At 39.4% G+C, this 13794-nt stretch overlaps 1 protein-coding gene across 2 annotated transcripts in view; it reads left to right on the top strand.

The window, feature by feature from the left end:
* The window catches only part of LOC131232526 (uncharacterized), a 37683-nt gene extending 32494 nt beyond the window's left edge, over window positions 1-5189 (top strand). Inside the window, exons 6-10 of one of the 2 annotated variants that reach the window (XM_058228818.1) lie at window positions 1039-1108; window positions 3635-3700; window positions 3778-3855; window positions 4346-4405; window positions 4488-5189. In XM_058228818.1, the coding sequence (XP_058084801.1) occupies window positions 1039-1108; window positions 3635-3700; window positions 3778-3855; window positions 4346-4387 (256 nt within the window). In that variant the 3' untranslated portion in view covers window positions 4388-4405; window positions 4488-5189. Of the gene's footprint in view, window positions 1-1038; window positions 1109-3634; window positions 3701-3777; window positions 3856-4345 lie in introns of both variants that reach the window. The other variant, XM_058228819.1, reaches the window with a different exon arrangement.
* Window positions 5190-13794: the final 8605 nt, after the last annotated feature.

The raw sequence follows: 13794 nt of genomic DNA, 5'->3' as shown, positions 1-13794 counted from the left end.
AGCATAACTGGAAAATGGAAGGACATGTCAAGCTGCATAACTTGATGCTCTTTTCAAACTGTTTGTGATATTTGGCCTTTCAGAAAAGTGGAAGAGGAAGGCCTCAGGTTATTTGTTTGCAGCATGTAGGGCTCTCTACAAAATGGTATTAGTGCTTGACTGACATACTCAGAAGTAGAGGTAGGCAACGAGTCGAGTCAGACCGAGTTGGGGCTGATCTGACTTGATTCGGTTTTGAAATAGGCCTGGCCCGAACTTGAACCGACTTGGTACCGAGTCCAGCATGCCTGACCCAATCCGAGTCCGGGTGTGGCTTGGACTAATCCGGACCAAGTCCAACCTGGTCACAAGTACCGAGTCGGGTCGGGTGCAGCAGGTATCCTCGGGATGAAATCACAACTCAAAACCTATATTCACTTGCCAGAATTGTAGCCTGTCCATCAACTACACGGCATCTTAGATCTGAAACGTCATATCTAAGGTTTTTTAATATATATGTACAAGTTGAGTTTCTAGTCGAGTCGAGTCAGTATTGAGTTGGATTTCGGGTCGAGTCGAGTTACTGGGTGACTCAAACTCGACTCGGTTTGAGTTCGGATTGGACGAAGTCAACTCGATTTGGATCGACTCACCCACTCAGTTCTAATCTAAATGAGTCGGACGAGTCAAGTTGTCCTGTGCCCAGCTCTACTCAAAAGTGGTAAAATGCATGTCTCTCTCAGAATTAAGTCCTTGAGATAAAGGATTGAAACCCAAATGTGCAGATTACACTCATATAAAGTAGTGGTTTCTTTTCATGGATTTTGTATTGCTCAAAGATATCAGAAAGAGTAGACCTGTTAGAAAATCTGTAAACCTTTTTACCTGAAATAGATCTTTCAGTAAGCAATGGTTTCATGCATTCTGATATTGTCCAGTAAATACAATATCATATTTGATGTGCATATCTCGTTATATTCAATACTTAGCCTGCTGATTCTTGTCTTATTTATTTTTCTGTACTGGCTTGTATTTTGTACATTTCTTCTCTTTGCGCAGCTATGATTTTGCATTTGTTGATGCGGAGAAGAGAATGTACCATGAATATTTTGAGTTGTTATTACAATTGGTAGATTCTAACTTTTTCCCTTCTCTCTGTCTCTCTCTAATTTTATTTTATTTTTGATGAATAATTTTCCTCACTGTCTTAGAATTTGTACTATCCTCTTGACTTATGCCTTTCTCAAAGAAGTCCTACTTCAGAATTTTGTGGCAATCATTTACTACCTTTGTATACAGTGACTCCTGATGTCATCTCTCTCTCTCTCTCTCTCTCTCTCTCTCTCTCTCTCTCTCTCTCTCTCTCTCTCTCATGAATAATTTTTCTCACTGTCTTAGAATTTGTACTATCCTCTTGACTTATGCCTTTCTCAAAGAAGTCCTACTTCAGAATTTTGTGGCAATCATTTACTACCTTTGTATACAGTGACTCCTGATGTCATATCTCTCTCTCTCTCTCTCTCTCTCTCTCTCTCTCTCTCTCTCTCTCTCTCTCTCTCTCTCTCTCTCTCTCTCTCTTCTCTCTCTCTCTCTCTCTCTCTCTCTCTCTCTCTCTCTCTCTCTCTCTCTCTCTCTCTCTCTCTCTCTCTCTCTCTCTCTCTCTCTCTCTCTCTCTCTGCACACACACAATACAAAATTGTTCAATAATGCTTAAAACTATCAAACCTAGCAATGTAATACACACAATACAAAATTGTTCAATAATGCTTAAAACTATCAAACCTAGCAATGTAATACAATAGAGTATGGTGAAGCTTACCCTTTCAGTTGTGTCTACATTAAAGGTTCAACCAAAAGAGAAATCCAACTGTTTCTTTGAGGAACTAAACTTCCCCATGTCCACTCTTTGGGCCTTAACTGATGGGGAAGATTCCTCAACAACGTAGTTAATAGGATGACATAATATGCTATAGGGGAGATGTTAGGTCTGTTCAATCAGCTGGAACAGAGATGCTAATTTGGGGATTATAGGTTAGCTGAGGCATTACAAAGTTGTGTTCGGCTGTGCAAAACCAATTCCCCTTGTCATAAGAGGGGTTGATGAACACTATATTTTTTACTTCTCTTCTTATGAATTAAGTCATTTGTTTTTAATTAGAAAAACAAATAAGAAGAAGAAATATCCTCCTTTAATTAAGTGTTAAGATGCTTTGTTTCTATGCTCTTAGACTGTTAGACATGATTGTTGCCACAAACATAATTCAGAGTGATGATATTTCCTTTAGGGGTGATTTCGCAATGCATGCTTTGCACAAATGGGCAAAAGAATTAACTGTCCCTTGGTTCCCCTTGAGCAATTGTATTCTTTTTTAACATTGTGAAAATCAACTTCTAGGATTTTCCACTTTCTGAGGACCTTTTATATGTCTGCCTGAATTATCTATAGGTTTCTTGATCAACACAATTGCCAAATCATTTTCACAAAACATTAGGCACAGCTACAGAATCCACCATCTTCATTAAAATACTATTTTGGGGACAATTCAGCTGTGTTCCAAGCTTTCTGCCACACAAAATCTTCAAAAAATGTGGAGTATCTGAGTTGGATACTCAAATAGCAGTAAGGGAGATCCTCCTTCCCTAGGATTTGAAATTCAAAGATACTTGGATTTTGAGCCATAAGAGTAGTTAGTTAGAATTTAGTAGTGAATCTACCCACTTAGCAAATTCATCTTGTGATAATTCACTTCAACATGATTATACTTGTGAATTGTAACCATTCTCTGCCAACCCCTATCCCGAGATTTTGATTTTGTGCATCCACCGAACCTGATCATCACTGTACTCGATACTCATAAGTCGTACCTATACTCCGGCAGCATAGCCCGAACATATAGGAGTTATGTTAAGATGAGATATTCAAAAATAAGGTAAGAAACAGGTTCCTGTTCCCTGTTGGTAACCTTACATTTGGTAGCTCATTACTTGTGTATATATGTATTTTTTTTTGAAGACACAGGGTGTCCCCACCTCTTTTTTTGAAGTGTGACTAATCCCTGGGATACACGCAATCACCCACAACCACATGTATCAAGTAAAGCCAAGGAGGGGAATCGAACCCTCACCTATGGGGAGTAAACCTATGGTGAAGACCATTCGCCCAAACCTCGTTGGGTGCTCATTACCTGTGTATTGAGGAAGAAATCGTCTATGAGCTGCTCATCATGAGTTCTTATAACTGTAGTTGCAGAATTTTTTACTTAGGGTGCTCCCTGATTTGGAATCTTGCACTTGTAGATGCTTCAGGTCCTAAAGTAGCTTTTCCGTACTTATTTATGGTTGGCCCCACTTCCTGCCTCTTCTCATGAGTCATAACTAAGCTTCTTCCTCTTTTAAGTTGCAGCCTTCACGTTGTCATGTTTTCTTATCCATCTGGCAGTGTCAAGATATCTTTTGTTTTCTGAATCTATAGATGTATTTGATGCCCAACATCTTGCATCCTTCTCAGGTGCTGAACATCTATTTTTATATTTGTGCACACCATTTAGTCCAAATCATTTAGTTAGAACTGTCAGTTCAATTTTTTTATTTTTTTTTCATATCAGTAGATTTTGGAGATATATCTGTTGGATTTATTTACCATTTCTCCTTGCAGGTGAGGGTTGGGGGTGTAATTGTAATTGATAATGTTCTCTGGCATGGAAAAGTTGCCGACTCACTAGTAAGCAAATATTTATCTTGATGAAAACAGTATGATTTTGGAACTGGAATTGTTGTGTAATAAAACTTTTTCAACAGGTGAACGATCCAAAGACTATCGGCATAAGAAACTTCAACAGTAGTATTTTCGAGGATCAGCGTATCAGCATTAGTATGGTATGGATGTTTCTTTGAGAAATGCTGGAGCAATTCACACAAGAGATTGAAGAGGCAGCACATGTGCCAGTGTGGCACATATGTGCTACATCCCGGCCATTCTTCTGTTGGGAGTCAACATAAACATGCCCAGGCCCAAAAATGAGGCCAGTGCACTCATCAGGTGGACAGGGCATGCACAAAATAAATTGATGGTTAGAAAATGGATGACCAGTGGTCTATATTCAGGTACATATGTTTGACCTGATGCTGGATGGGCTTGATTATTAGACCTGGGCATGTTCATGGTGCCTCACAGCATGGCTCAGATCACATAAGCGTGCCATTTTGGCACACTTACTGGGTGACTCCTCTTATCTCTCTTGCACGAATCATGTCTGCTTTTCCCTAAATCTATTCATTTTCCAAGTCTGCTTTTCGTTCACTGTCATCTGGTTCTCAACAGGCCCTTAGTTGCTAAATAACCATAAAGCTTATTGGATATTCTCAGGTGCCTATTGGAGACGGCATGACAATATGCCGCAAAAGATAACCTTCACTAGGTCTGCAGGTACAGCAGTGAACGTAGGATCCTTAAAATCTTGTACCATACTGACTGGCACTACTCACCTTCTGCTTATCACATCAAACAGGGGAATCAGTGCTTATGGAATCATGTATTGAAGAAATTAGCTCTTGGAAATAATTGCATGTCTTAATATTTCCTCTGGAAAAGTCAAGTGACTGGAGATGTCTGGATTCTCCTGGGTAAGCTTTGGGTGAATGAGTGAATTAAACGGTGAACTGTCAGGATCATTAAGAGGAAATGATGAAAGTGCATGTCATTTGTCATGGAGAAGCAGCCCTCAATTTGCAGTTATGTTTCCTCAAGTCCAACTTGAAAGTACCGTGATTACAATGTGAAGCCCAAATGCTCAATCTGGATGCAAAAGAAATCACAATTCAGCAATTCCCATTGTATTAGATTGATAATTGCCAAAAAGAAAGAAAAAGGGGGTTGCAATTCATTTCAGTAGTGCATCTTTAGCCCCTCTGGCAAGAGCAGGACGAGCGCTGCCTGCGTAAGATTGGAGATTATTCCCTAAGTTAATAGTGGTTATCTACTTCATACTGTTAAAGTATGCTGATAGTTGTAGAATCTGTCATTGGGATAATACATGTGGAGAAGTCAGCAGAGGGTCAGGTTGCACCTTCCCAACTTCTTTTGAGTATGAACTTGTCTTTGGAGACTGCTATAGTTAGAAGTGGTCTTTCTGGAGGCTTCTTCAATTGAAACCATTCGTTGTAAAAATGCATTTTATGTTGTTAATAACATGTCGCCGCTTCAATGCCTAGGGATTTTAGGGGAGTATGATGGACATTTCACCTTGTGAACTACCGGCTATTTGATAAAGATGCATTGCCGAAAGCAAACTAATTACCCATATTAGGAAACTATTAATCCATGTCTGGATCTGGCCATGGACCTTGATTAATGAATGAAACTTGAATTGGATCATGGTGGGGTCTGTCTATTCTGGAAGCGATCATGCATGCATGGACTTGTCGTGGAACTTGTAGGATTGGCTGGGTGTTCCCGACTTTCCATGTCTCCTGGATTAGGATTTGGAGGAAAGGATGGCAAAAGAAACGTCAGGACAGTGGGGCATAGTGATGATTGAGCAGTTGGGATGCTGTGTGGAACAGCATCCTGCAACCAACCATTGTGGCTATGATTCACAACAATCTGCTGCAGTGCAATGTGACTCACCCAAAGAGTGAGTCCTGTAGATCTCGTCAGTGAGCCCATGAGGAAAGCTATTGGCCCCAGTTTTGCATGGTCCTGCAGATGCTAGTGACGAAGGTTGGTTGCTTGGACCTGGAAGTTTCAAGATGGCTGCTTGCCCAGGTGAGATGGATGGGTCCCTAATTCACACCATTGATTTAATGGTGTCTGCTGAGGATGGACCGTGCCCAAAGATCTTCCAATCAGCCATCTTCTACTAGCCCTTCTTTCTTAACCACTCTGTTTATCAGCCACAAACTGAAGGGTTAGGATTCTGCCATTGAGGAGCTTCTTTGGCCACGGTCCACCCACAGTCAGGGCGCAGGTCTTCAAATCAACGCCCTCATGATTGTCAATGCATGGAACCATAGTCACATTGTAGGTGAGGAATGGAAGAGAATTCTTGCAATCTCATTTCTGTCTTACCTAGCAGACTTGTTTTAATTGATGGCTAATAGGGTGGATAATGGGCGGTTTTGGGTTACATTTTTACCATATCTTATATCCCAGTTTTCATACCCGTACAAATAATGTGGGCCCCACTTTTGAAGGGGCCAGAATCCAAAGTTCCATCAATCACACGGTTGTAAGTATATCAATGAACAGCACAGCACGCAAATGGTCAATGGGCAAGCAACTCCAGATCGGCAATCTAGATCATCCCACTGATGTTTCTTTTGGCAATGGTCCATATATCATAGACCTCACCGTTTGGGTGTTCCGGACTGGCATGCTTGTGTTTCACTTTTATGGCCGAGAGGCCGAACACATGCTAACGTTTCACATATGTATCATATTTTAAAGAGGATTAGCTACTGAACCCCTCACCATGATGTATGTGTTGTATCCACACCGTTCATCCATTTGGAAAGATCATTTTAGGGCATGATCCAAAGAATGAGGTGGATCCAAAGCTCAAGTGAACCCACCATATAAAATAGTGGGGACAATTACGCCCACTGTTGCCCACCATGATGTTTATTTGAGATCAAACCTATTTATAAGTTAACACAGACATGGAATCAGGGAAAACACAAATATCAGCTTGATCGAAAACTTATGTGGCCTCAAGATGTTTTTAAGGGTAGGCCTTCAATCTCCACTCTTTTCTGTGGTGGGGTCCACTTGAGCTTTGGATCTGCCTTATTCTTTGTCTCATGCCCTAAAATGATCTCTCCGAATGTATGAATGGTGTGGATACAACACATGCATAATGGTGGGCCCCACAGAAAGTACCGACATCACTTCAGGAGCGAGTCACGCTACTGTCAGGTTCAGTAGCTGATCCACGTCCATAGTCCTGTTCTTTTCCTCCTGTATACGGTTGTGGCCCTTCTTTCGGTAACCAGATTGCTCATCTAGTCGCCCCACTACTTGTGGGTGAAAAGCTCCTAGCCGTGCAATTGTTTGATGCTTATCTAAGCTAATAAAGTCCACCGGTAGGGTTCTTCCATTGAGGACATTTTCATATCATTTCAATCCCTGATGGGACCGATCTACAACATGGACCATCTGGATCAAAGAATGATAGGCCCACGTATACAAAATACTGGCCCAAGCAGAACCGATGTGGTTAGTGGGACCTGTTTACACCCATTTTCGACATGCTGACCTGATCCAGTTGGAAACCACTACATACTAACACTACATGTTTGGCACACGCGGAAGTCATACTCGCAGTTGAAGAGTTCTTCGGTTATCTTCTTTCTATGTTATGCATTCCGTTACTAATGTGATAACGTAGACCCTTGCACATGCCTTTCATGGGATGAATTGTCGTTATAACAATGTCACCATTTAATGAGCCAACATACATGAAACGTCTATAAAAGACCTACAAGATAATCGACGAGGCACGAAAATTAATAAAAAAGATTCTCATATTTAAAACTGCAATGTAAGCACGAAGGATTCAAAAGTATCAAAAAAATTAGCGAAGGTTTTCATTGCCTCAACAAGATATAAAAGGAACATACAAAGAAGAGCTTGGGGCCCTACGCCAAATACATTTATCTACTTTATATTTATTTTAATTTATCTATCTTAATTCTAACATAGATAGCTACTGCATAACGGTTTACTGACCAAACACTCGCTTTAATCATTTTTCCCAATAAATGTAACAGGTATTTATCTTTTATTTTTATTTATTTGTTTGATTGATCATTACTTAGCTAATTGTAATAGGCCGTACATTTTTTTTTCCTTAAACGCAAGCACACACAACCCCATACACTCACGCCTTAGTGGAATTTCACCACCTATGGGTACTTGAACCCTTGACCCGGTGTTGAAACTCTTGAGAGTCTACCACCCGAGCAAGGGCAAGGATCCTCGGCTATACATTTGAATGTTAATAAAATCAGAATTATTTAACCTTATTTTATATGTCCATACATTCTTACTCGTTTAAGAGATATATAAATCCAAAGATACGTTAAAAAAAAATCTTTACTTTAAGTCAAATTTACATTTATTATCCCAAGACACAGAATTTCTTTGGGAGCCCTATCATTTCATAAATCATTTGAGAGCACAAACTAGTGGTTGAGAGGATGAGGTATTTTTTGTCCCATCTCTAATCTATTAATCTCGATATAAAAGAACACTAGTGATTCAATCAAACATTTAAATTGAGTAGACAGGACACCAGCACATCTTACCCATGAAGTAAAAACGATTTAGAATCTTGTTTGCACATATCGCTTTATGTGATTGGATCGGCAGCAACAGAACCCACATGAAACGGCGTGAGAATAGATTATAAACGCTTCGCAGCCCTTATTACGCTGCATCCCAGTTACGTGTTAAAGCTGGAAACACCTTTCTTCTTGTTTAAAAATATATATAGATGAAATCGACACGTAGAAATGACAAGCAGCAAAAGGTAAACATTTGTCTTTATTGCTAGTGGAAACGTTTTTAACTATATTTATAATATAGTAAATGAGTTGTGTGGGTCCCACTTCATACAAGAGAAATTCGTGTTCTTTGGTTGATTCACTTGCTGTTTCTTCCAAAGGTTACGTCTGTCTTACTCACCTCTTAATTACTCAATTGCCTTTTTGTGTTTTTATCTCTTCAACCCATCTCAACCTCCGTTTCTTACAATGACAATGACTTAAAATGGACTTCGTTTTCCCTCTGTCACAACCAAGGATCCAGCATCTCCACCCGTTCACTTGGGCCCACTTGATGAGTCGTACAAAGATTGTAATCGTCCGTATCTTTTACTCTATCTCTCTCCTAGCTGTGGGTGGGACGCACCCTAATGTATCAGATGTGACCTTTCAAGAACAGTGTAAATTCCACACAGTGTGGGCCAACTCAGTTTGAGATGGTCTAATTCTTGGAAACGGATTGGCTACTCCCCCTGCCATCAGCCAATGGGTGGTGGTCGGTGCTCTGTGGACCCACCATGATGTATGTGTTTCATCCATTCCGTCCACATATTTTTCTAGGTCATTTTAGGGTATGAGACAAAAAATGAGGTATATCCCAATATCAAGTGGACCACATTACAGGAAACAGTGTTGAATGAATGTCGACCATTAAAAACTTTTTGGGGCCCATAAAAGTTTTGGATCAAGCTAATCTTTGTTTTTCCCTTCATCTAGGTCTGTATGACCTAATCAACAGATTGGATTTCAAATAAACAGTACAGTGGGCCTTTGGAGGATTTTAATGGTGGATATTCAATCACTATTGTTTTCCTGTGGTGTGGTCCACCTGATATTTATATCCCTCTCATTTTTTGGATCAAGCCCTAAAATGATCTTTAAAAATGGATGAACGGCATGAATGAAACACATACATCTTGGTGGGGCCCACAGAGCACCTACCACCAGCCACCGGGCTAGTGGCAGGGGTAGTAGCCAATCCGTTTCCCTAATTCTTGGGCAGTCTCTCCTTCATCCATGAGGTGTACGCAATGAACAAGTTGGATGGCATGTAAAGAACATGGTAGACCCCACATGGAAACCTACAGTGGGGATATCCTTCAACAAGTGTTTCCTGTAGTGTGGCCCACCTGAGCTTTTTATTAGGCTATTTTCGGGGCTTTGGTCCTAAAATTTGGAGCACACATGATGGATCAATTGGGTTTTTGGCATACATCATGGTGGGGTCATAGAGGTCGACTTTGCCGGAAGTGTCCACACTGATAATTTCCTACACACACACACACAGAGCAAAGACACACATGTAATACACCTTAAAAACCTACTTCTCAAGAATGATTAATGTTGGAAATAATGGTACAGGAAATATTTAAAACTAGATAAATTAATAAAAAATAAAACTTTACATCTGTTCTGATAATTGCCAAAACAGTAATTTCTTATATCTTTGATTTATTTTTCAGTAATTTCTTATATCTTTGATTTATTTTTCAACAAGTGTGAGGTTTTATTTTTCATTGATTTATTTCGTTCGAATATTTTTTCGTATATTTAATTTCAACAAGTGTGACTATCACCATCTTATATAAATTTAGACTAGGAAAAGAAAATTTTGAACAGCTCACATTCTAACTCCAGAAACCAACGGTTAGGATCATCACGGAAACGTGATAGTAGCTGAACTCCCAAACATACACTACATCTAACTATGGCTTGTATTTTTTAAGTCATATTAGCCTTAGAGATGGTGCATCTTGAATGTGGCAGATGCATAGCGCGAATTCCCAATTCCTGACTGCAAACTTGACGTGTGAATCAAGACCATTTATATTGGTGGGCCCTATTAGGGATGTCCTGTGGTTATTCAGATTTGGATAAACCTACTGAATGTTGATTTTTAATTTAGAAGTTGGTTTGTGTTGATAGATGTCTTAAATCTACAATTCTTGTGTTGATAGATATTTTAAATCTACAATTCATCAGTATGTCAATGACAAGTTCGATGTCATTGAGCAGGCTTTGATATCATTAAAGTCGGCTCGATGTCATCAAGATTTTTCGAAATAAATCAATTTAGTTAATGGAAACTTTGGTATCCTTTTCGATGTCATTGAAGACCGTTCGATGTAATCAAAGATTGTTTGATGTCATCGAAGGTTTGGTCGATGTCATCAGTGATATCTGGATTTTCATGTTTGGTCACTGGGATGTTTTGTTATTAATCCGATGCCATCGAAGTGGCTTCAATGTCATCAAAGGTTAAGTTTCGATGACATCAAAGTATGTTCGATGACATCGAATGATTCCGCGTAGATTTTCGTATATTTGCAAATTTGTAGGATTTGTTTCCGATTTTGATTGGGATTCTTCTAAAGGCTATATATTGAGGTGTAATCAAGATTGAGAGGGATTCAAAACTTTTTAATTCATACTATAGGATTCTTTCACAGATTCAAGCTTGGGTTGATTCGAAGTTGTTCGAATCAGGGAATCTCTCTACTCTTGTAATTTTCTGATTTCATAGTGATATTTATCGCTTTGTGGCATTTTTTATCCGAAAGGGTTTTTCCATGTTAAAATTCGGAGTGTTTGCATTGTACTTATTTAGTGTGATTGGATTACTTCACTTGATTCATCTCTATGTGTTTCCGCGGTCCCCCAACAAGTGGTATTAGAAGTAAACGTTGGAGTGCGAGCTTGAATATGAGAGTGAGTAGCAATGACAACCAATTCTAAGTTTAATGTTGAGAAATACTTTGAGAAAGATAATTTTAAATTATGGAAAGTAAAGATGATCAGTCTATTGAATCAGAAAGGATTGGATGAAGTCATTGAAAAATGATTGGAACTATGGATGATGATGAATGGAAGAAACTAGATAAGAAAGCGAAATCATCAATCCAATTATGCTTAACTAATGAGGTTCTCTATAACGTCTTGAGGGAGAAAACCCTAACAAGTTTGTAGTGAAGTTGGAGGACATGTATATGAAGAAGTCCCTTGAAAATCACTTACACTTTAAGTTGCAGTTATTTAACTTCAAAATGACAGAGGAAGGAGATGTTGAAGCCCACGTTAGCAATTTTAATAAGATGATCTGCAAATTACTAGATGTAGAGGTAACAGTCGATGAAGAAGATTAGGCGTGTATCTTGTTGAATTCTCTCCCTGCTTCGTATGAATCTTTTAAAGACGCCTTGTGCACCAATAACACGACCCTTAGTGTCAATATCGTCACCTCACCCCTTCAAGGAAAGGCGAAGAGAAAGAAGAACGGTAGCATGGGGGCCTTTACTAATACTTTGTTTATGATATGTAAAAATTATAGGCGAGACACAATATCCTCTAGATTAAGATCCAAATCTAAGGGCAATGGCAAGGAAAAGTTTAAAGTGCTAAAATTGTGAGATGTCAGGGCACATATTGAAAAAGGATTGTATAAATCTTAAAGCAAAAAAAAAAAAGAAAAAAAGAAAAAAAAAAAGAATACAAAGTCTTCTTCCAAGGAGGCCAATACTGCCACGTCTAATATAGAGACAAGCAGAGGTGTTGTATTGTCAATATATATAATAGAGACTTATAAGATGATCATAGAGACAAGTGGATTCTTGACACTGGGGCTTCATATCACATGACTCCTCACCAAAGTTGGTTCCCCAACTACAGGGATTACGATGGTGGACATGTATTTATGAGCAATGACAATACTTATAACATTGTGGCTATTGGTATTGGCCATATCAAGATGTTTAATGGGATGAAGCGTACCTTGACTGAGATAAAACACATTCCTGACATGAAGAAAAGTTTGATATCTTTTGGTGCACTCGAGGTGATGGGGTGTTAGTTCACCGGTTTTCATGGGGTCATTAAGGTTTTAAAATGGGCGCTCGTAGTTATGAGAGCATAGAGGCACAATAATCTTTACTGGCTGATCGGGAGCACTTCAACAAGTGGAGTTGTAGCAGCTGTACTAGATTCCATGTTTGCACATATGTGACATGCACGTCTGGGCCACATGAGCAAGTGGGGCATGAAGGTGCTTGAGAAAGAAGGCATGACTCTGGAAAAGATTCACACGAGCGTGAATCTGACCGACATACTCAGCAAGGTGGTTCCTACAGAGAAGTTGAAGTTCTATACAACTCCTCTGGGCTTGACGAATGCATAAAAATATGACGGAGTGTGTACGAGAAGCGATGATGGAGCTATGATGCAAGACAAGATTATAAAATGAGAAAAAGAAGTTATGGAGGACGGCGATTGAAGACATGGTGTGGAGACACCTTCGATGGCATCGAACAATCTTCGATGACATCGAAAATGGCACCAAAGTGTTCAGCAACCAAATCGATTTATTTTGAAAAATCTTTATATCATCGAGCCGACTTTGATAACATTGAAGCCATCAATAGACTGATGAATTACATATATAAGACAACTATTAATAGTTTGAAGGGCAGTGATTGGATGGGTAGGATCCTCTAATCACAGTAGTTTTTTTTTTACGCTGTGGCTAGTGGTAGGGCCCAGTAGATGGATGATTTGGATCATAGTTGGCCTGCCTACATGTAAAGTGGAGTGGGGTCATGTACCACCCCCCCGTTGGATGCATCTTAATTAATGCCGATTCACCAAGTTAATTGGTAATTGAAGTACTATGTAATCATCATTACTATTCTATTGAACCATACGTATAAATGGTTGGTCAATGCATATGCATTCGACTATTGTTGTGTTGAAATGTAACAATTATCAGCAAAAAGGCAAAGGGTCGCACTACGCCAAAATGGCCAATTTGGGACCTATTTTTGCGACGGACTTCGTCCGTCGCAAAAATCTCTTGGTTTAACGACGGGTTTAATCCGTCGCTAACTGAAAAAGTCCGTCGCTACGCTCGTCCTCGAATATCCGTAGGCTGAACGTCGCGAAATTTAGCGACGGACCAAAATCCGTCGCTAAAATCTGATTTACGACGGATTTTTGTCCGTCGTAACTAGGCGACGGATGAAATCCGTCGCAAATTTTGATTTGGCGACGGAAAATGGAAGTTGCAAATTCCCGCCCAAAATATGAAATGGCGTGCTTTTCAGTTGATTTTGCGACGGATCAGGTCCGTCGTAAAATGACTTTTGCCTTGGCTTTATCTTCTTTTCAATTTTTTTAGAATAGGGTGGAACATTAAGTTGCTTTGTAGTCTAATAATTGTTTTTTAATAGAATTTCAATGGTTTAATTGTACATATTTGTATCTAAGATTATTTTTTAACAATTG

This window comes from Magnolia sinica, chromosome 18 (genome assembly GCF_029962835.1).
Source record: "Magnolia sinica isolate HGM2019 chromosome 18, MsV1, whole genome shotgun sequence".
Classification (NCBI taxonomy): Eukaryota; Viridiplantae; Streptophyta; class Magnoliopsida; order Magnoliales; family Magnoliaceae; genus Magnolia; species Magnolia sinica.
The sequence above is the reverse complement of the archived record's forward strand: the minus strand, read 5'-3'. Positions and strand labels throughout refer to the sequence as shown.